This window comes from Pan paniscus, chromosome 13 (assembly GCF_029289425.2).
Source record: "Pan paniscus chromosome 13, NHGRI_mPanPan1-v2.0_pri, whole genome shotgun sequence".
NCBI classification, from domain to species: domain Eukaryota; kingdom Metazoa; phylum Chordata; class Mammalia; order Primates; family Hominidae; genus Pan; species Pan paniscus.
The window spans coordinates 100,160,319-100,166,318 of NC_073262.2; the positions used below are offsets into that span (position 1 = coordinate 100,160,319).

The 6,000-nt window shown below is 35.1% G+C and overlaps 1 protein-coding gene across 4 annotated transcripts in view; it reads left to right on the forward strand.

Annotated features, from left to right (window-relative positions):
- The window catches only part of HSPE1 (heat shock protein family E (Hsp10) member 1), a 51,565-nt gene extending 46,284 nt beyond the window's left edge, over positions 1 to 5,281 (forward strand). For all 4 annotated transcript variants that reach the window (XM_003825309.5, XM_003825308.5, XM_003825310.5 and 1 more), the window contains 3 exons: positions 997 to 1,076; positions 2,932 to 3,043; positions 3,172 to 5,281. In XM_003825309.5, coding sequence (XP_003825357.1) covers positions 997 to 1,076; positions 2,932 to 3,043; positions 3,172 to 3,303 — 324 coding nt within the window. In that variant the 3' untranslated portion in view covers positions 3,304 to 5,281. The remainder of the gene's footprint in view (positions 1 to 996; positions 1,077 to 2,931; positions 3,044 to 3,171) is intronic.
- The last annotated feature ends 719 nt before the right edge of the window (positions 5,282 to 6,000 follow it).

The following is a 6,000-nucleotide window of genomic DNA, read 5'->3' on the forward strand; positions in this document are numbered from 1 at the left end:
TACCCAAATGACAAATATGAGAAATACAGTTACTTGGGATATTTGCTTTTGACCAACTCATCTGTGGTCATATATCTGGAGAAAGGTAGTTTTTTTCAATAAATATTGCTCATTGTACTGTTTTTGGCAATGACTCCACTAATCAGAAATTCCTGTGGATATATTGTTAGAAAAATACTTCTTTTTTATTAGGTAATTTTTTAGTGCCACGGCACTAAGCCATATTTAGTAGTTACTAAACCGTATTTCTAAGTGACAGCTTCAGTCTCAAACTTGAAAAATAACCTAATTACTGGGTAGAGTCTTTGAGCTAGAGTCATTGTTACTCCTTCCTCTAGTTGTTTTTTCCTTCTGGTTGACTCCCTGGTTTGTTTCTAGACTGCTTTCCTCTTGATGTTGCTCCCTGTCTGCCCTCAGGAGGACTGGATGAGGACAATTACTTTGCTGTTTTATTTTTCCTTTAATAAATTTACTGAGTTGCCATGAGACAGTGTTTCATTGTTTCTTTTTTTCATTGTTTCTGCTAAATGGAACAGAATAAGTAAGATTTATTAAAATATAAGGAAACTTTGATATTTCATGTTAAAATTCAAAGGTGATTTGGGAGAAAGTTCTTTAGAGGGCTGCTAGATTGATAATAGAGTGCTAGGGACATAATAAGAAATATTGTTTAGGATATAAGAAGGCATCCCTGGAGATACCAGAGATAAATCAGGATTCTTCTTATCTGTAATTGTTGTTTTCTTGTAGGTACGATGTTGGGAATAAAAATGGGAGACTGGTTTATGTATCATCTAGAATTGTGATATGGTTCAAGGGGATAATAAACCTTACTTATTAATATAACATTATATTTTACAAGCATTCAGAAATTGTAAGGAACTTTTTTCTTAGAACATGCTCATGTCTTTGGAATAAAGTATACCCATATAATGAATATATCTAACTTAAGAGAGAGCTCTTTGTTGATGCATTTCTATATTCTTTCTTTTGTAGTGTCCTGCTATAGACTATACTAGACACACACTTGATGGTGCTGCATGTCTTCTGAATAGCAATAAATATTTTCCCAGCAGGTAATCGAAACTTTTAAACATAGTGTTAAACATTTTAGAGTTAATTTATAAGATTGGTATTTTAGGGGGGAGCGGGGAGGGATAGTATTAGGAGATATACCTAATGCTAAATGATGAGTTAATGGGTGCAGCACACCAACATGGCACATGTATACATATGTTACAAACCTGCACGTTGTGCACATGTACCCTAAAACTTAAAGTATAATAATAATAAAAGAAAAGATTAGTATTTTAAAAGTAAAATTAGGTTGCTCGTTAATGCATTTTTGTATTTTTTTTTTAGCTGCTGTATTTTGGCTTGTTTATTCGAGTTTTGAAATTAGAACTGTGGTTAAACAGCAGGACTTGGCTGTCAAAGCTCAAGGCCAGTTCAGTCTAAGGCTAGTACCTGTTCATATATGTCATTCTGCAGAGGTCTCCCTCTCATGCTTTAGAGTTGGGATATGTATATACTTGCTCACTTGAATCTCTATGTTAGTTAGACTCGACCTCCCTTTATGTAGTATGCCTAAAGAGCAGACTTTCTGGCTGGGTGCAGTGGCTCACGCATGTAATCCCAGCACTTTGGGAGGCCAAGGCGTGCGGATCACCTGAGATCGGGAGTTCGAGACCAGCCTGAACAACATGTAAAACCCCTTCTCTACTAAAAATACAAAATGATCTGGGCGTGGTGACGAGTACCTGTAATCCCAGCCACTTGGGAGGCTGAGGCAGGAGAATCGCTTGAACCCAGGAGGCGGAGGTTGTGGTGAGCCGAGATCGCGCCATTGCACTCCGGCCTGGGCAACAAGAGCGAAACTCTGTCTCAAAAAAAAAAAGAGAGCAGACTTTCCTATTTGTTTTTGAAGGATTCCTTATCCTTGCTCATTGATTTTTAAGATCTGAGAAGTCTGTGCATGTAATATATTATCGGTGAAGTTTGTGACTGCCTTTTATTTTATTAAGGTATTTGTTACCAGGTGGATAGATTTGGAGATCCCCCCCCCCAAATATGATTAGCTTCGAAGAGCTCATATAAAATATGTTAAGAAAAATACTGACTTTTGACCTTAATATTCTGTGTATACATATTTTAAAAAAGGATATCAGAAATATGCAGACAATTTCAATTTTAAAAAAACAGTTTTAATTTCTCTCTCTCTTTTTTTCTTTTTATATATGGAGTCTTGCTCAACCAGGCTGGAGTGCAGTGGCGCAATCTCAGCTCACTGCAACCTCTGCCTCCTGGGTTCAAGCGATTCTCCTGCCTCAGCCTCATAAGTAGCTGGGATTACAAGTGCCTGCCACCACGCCTGGCTAATTTTTGTATTTTCTAGTAGAGACGGGGTTTCACCATGTTGGCCAGGCTGGTTTCGAACTCCTGACCTCAGATGATCCACCTGCCTTGGCCTCTGAAAGTGCTGGGATTACAGGCGTGAGCCACCACACCTGGCCTTAATTTCTAAAAAAAAAAAAAAAAAGAGAAAAGGAAAGAATAACCTAGTTCTGTAAAATAAAACAATAATTCCTTTCAGGAGTTTTCAATCGCCTCTAGTGGACAATGTATTAATGTTGGAAATAGATGTTTTAGTAAATTTTGAAATGTCAGGGATTTATTCTAACTGCATTAAACTTTTACAGAGTTTCAAAACTATAATGCTGAATTTAAGTTAGGCCCTGTGATTAGGTAGAAAGAACACTGGCCTAGAACTGAGGAGCGGGGGCTCCAGGCATTTACTCGCAGTGTGACCTTGGAGTAGTCGCTTATTTTCCCTAGGCGTCAGTTTCTACACTTGTAAGCGAGAAATTGGACTATATTGTTCCTAAGATTCTATCCAGTTATAAGAATCTATGGTTTCTTTTCTACTTCTAGGGTTAGCATAAAGGAATCATCTGTAGCGAAACTAGGATCAGTATGCCGTAGGATTTACAGAATATTTTCACATGCTTATTTTCATCATCGGCAGATATTTGATGAATATGAAGTAAGTATATTTCACTGATTATCTTGATGCATTCTTATCAGCATAATAGTAATATATATTGATGTTATTTCTAGTCTTTTAGTTTGGGATAGTGAATTAAAATAACATTTTTGTCTTCCTCTCTACAGAATGAAACATTTTTGTGTCATCGGTTTACTAAGTTTGTGATGAAATACAATTTGATGTCCAAGGATAACCTGATTGTACCAATTTTAGAAGAGGAAGTACAGAATTCAGTTTCTGGGGAAAGTGAAGCATGAAGGGAATCATATGGAAAAATGTACTGATCATATAATTAACATTATGTACTGTATATATCATTTTAGACACATCAATCATGTATCCATATTATAGCTTCTTTGTTTAGTATAGGTTTTTGTATGCTGGGTTTGCCTTTTAAAATGGGAAATACTTTTTAAGTTATTCATAAGCTGTATATTCACCAGTGTGGCACTCATGGTTTTTAAATAAGATTAGTATTATCTGTTTATAATGCCTGTTAATAAAAGAATTTACAGTTTGGTAAAATTGCTGCTAAACAATCATTGGATCACAATCCTCATCAGACAAACCCATCTGTAAAAAAAATGAGGGAGAGCTTGAGGTTTCACACAAGCCATTTACTAAAGAGGTAGAAATGTTTTCCATTGGTTTTACCTTGAGTTTAGATATCCTAAAAAATTCTGTAGTAGGTAGTTTTGTCTTACCTGTTAACTTTCCCCAATTGAGATAAAAGTGTTTTAAAATTCTGTTTATAGTTTTTGATATCCATATATAATTATGTGTATATCTAAATACAAATGCAAATGAAGCATTAGTAATACTTAAATAATTTTACTGTGCTACATAAAGTATAACATACTTGGAAAGGATTTACCTTTCTGCAACAACGGACTGGTACATACAGGATGATCACAATGGTAAGGCACATAAATTATTTTCCCACTGGAAACCTGCCCTGTCCACCCCTTCTCATTTCCCTTAACCTTAACTTCAAACTACTTTAGCTGAGAAGCTTTTCACCAGACTGAGTTAGTGGTGGCTTATACCTATTTATATTTGTGTTAATTGCTTACAGATTATACCTCATATTAGCAATTACATTACACTACAAGAAAATGTATTTGCATAGGCTCTTGCTTATCTTTGTTTTGCAAAATTGTTCTACTTGGAAAACAGTCCTTAAAATAGTTTGACTCTTCCTGTTAGTAATATTAATCTTTGATTTAACCAGCTAGGCAGCATTAAATAGAATTGAAGAAATACCATAGTATTTATTTTACACCCCCTCTCCCACGAAGTTTATGTTTGGATTACATGCACGTGTGAGATTATTTGCAATAATTCATAGGTTCCAAGGGTGTTGATGAATAGTCATACATTTTTTTGGACTTTGTTATAATTCATTGTGGTAAGAATGATTGAAATGCAGATTTAACAATCTTATAATCTATTGAATGCCATTTTTGATAAAGCACTGGAGGTCTTATTGCCAAACTGATTGTAATGAGGCAGTAAGGGTGAAAACATTGTACATGTTGTGAAGAAAGTATTTAAATCCAACTTTTGAACAGATTTAACAAACATGAGGAACTTCTTTTTTATTTAGAAGGATAATTTTGAAATGAAGATGAAAATGTATTCATCTTAATTGTTTTTTCAAATTTAAGGGAATAATTTATACCATCTTTTGAGACAAGAATGTACAGCAAAAATAAGGGGAACAGTAGCATACTGAGAGTGTGTGTATATATAGTGTATGCCTTTCCAAGCTTGCCAGTCTTTTTGGCTTTGAACACGGCCCACCAGCTACAGTCATTACTGTTCCCCAACCCACAACTATCTTTTAAAAAGTCTTAGTTCACAGTGAAAGGAATGATGACTTTGAAATTATGGATTTATATTAATGGCACTATAAACCAATGGTAATGATAATTTTTAAACTTGCTAAATATTGAGAGACTAAACTACTAAGTTAATAAATTATATATAGCAGTGTAGCTGTTCTCTCTAGATGGTGTCTCACAATGGATTTCTGTTGCTTGACTATTTTCTTAGTGAATATTTATACTAAGGTAGTGACTGAGATTTGGTGATCTGGCTGAGTATTTTGAAACACATTTTGAATAATACGGCTTAGTGTTAACGGGGACTTAAATATGATTTTTTTTTCTTACTCATTTCACCTTCCCTGTACTGTATGTTTGGAATTGATCATAAAACATCTCCAAAAGAAAATAATCAGTTTGTAGTCTTGCTTTTGTATTCATGTTGATAATCTTACTAATATTCATGGCACTGTGAAGTTGATTCACTATACTAGGTAAGACCTAAGTGAAACAGTTCCTGTTTTTCCTTAATACTGTTTTCAGAATTTTGAAAATGTACTTATATGTACATAAATACTACTAAAAAATTAATGAGCCTGGCAAACCATTGATTTATAAAAGTAAGTGTTCTAAGAGGGGAACAAGACAGTTCTGTGTGATAAGGAAGTCAGGCTCCACTTTTTGTTTGAATTACCCTGTGTATATCCGAAGGTAAACTTAGGCTTTTCTTTCCAAAAGATCATATAGTCAATTCATTCTTTTTCTCCTATCACATCTGGGAAAGTAGCTAACTTTTAATTATTTATGTTCCCATAAGTAACCCTTCTTTTGTGTGTATACATTTCCTTTTCTCTGACTTGAGATGTCAAATTTGGATTTCTAGAACAGTTTCTTAGTTAAATTCTTGATGACTTAACAACTTTTACTATCAGAATACAATTAGAAATCCTTGGCCAGGCACAGGGGCTCATGCCTGTAATCCCAGCACTTTGGGAGGCCAAGGCAGACAGATCACCTGAGGTCAGGAGTTCGAGACCAGCCTGACCAACATGGAGAAACCCTGTCTCTACTAAAAATACAAAAATTAGCCGGGCGTGGTGCTACTCGGGAGGCTGAGGCAGGAGAATC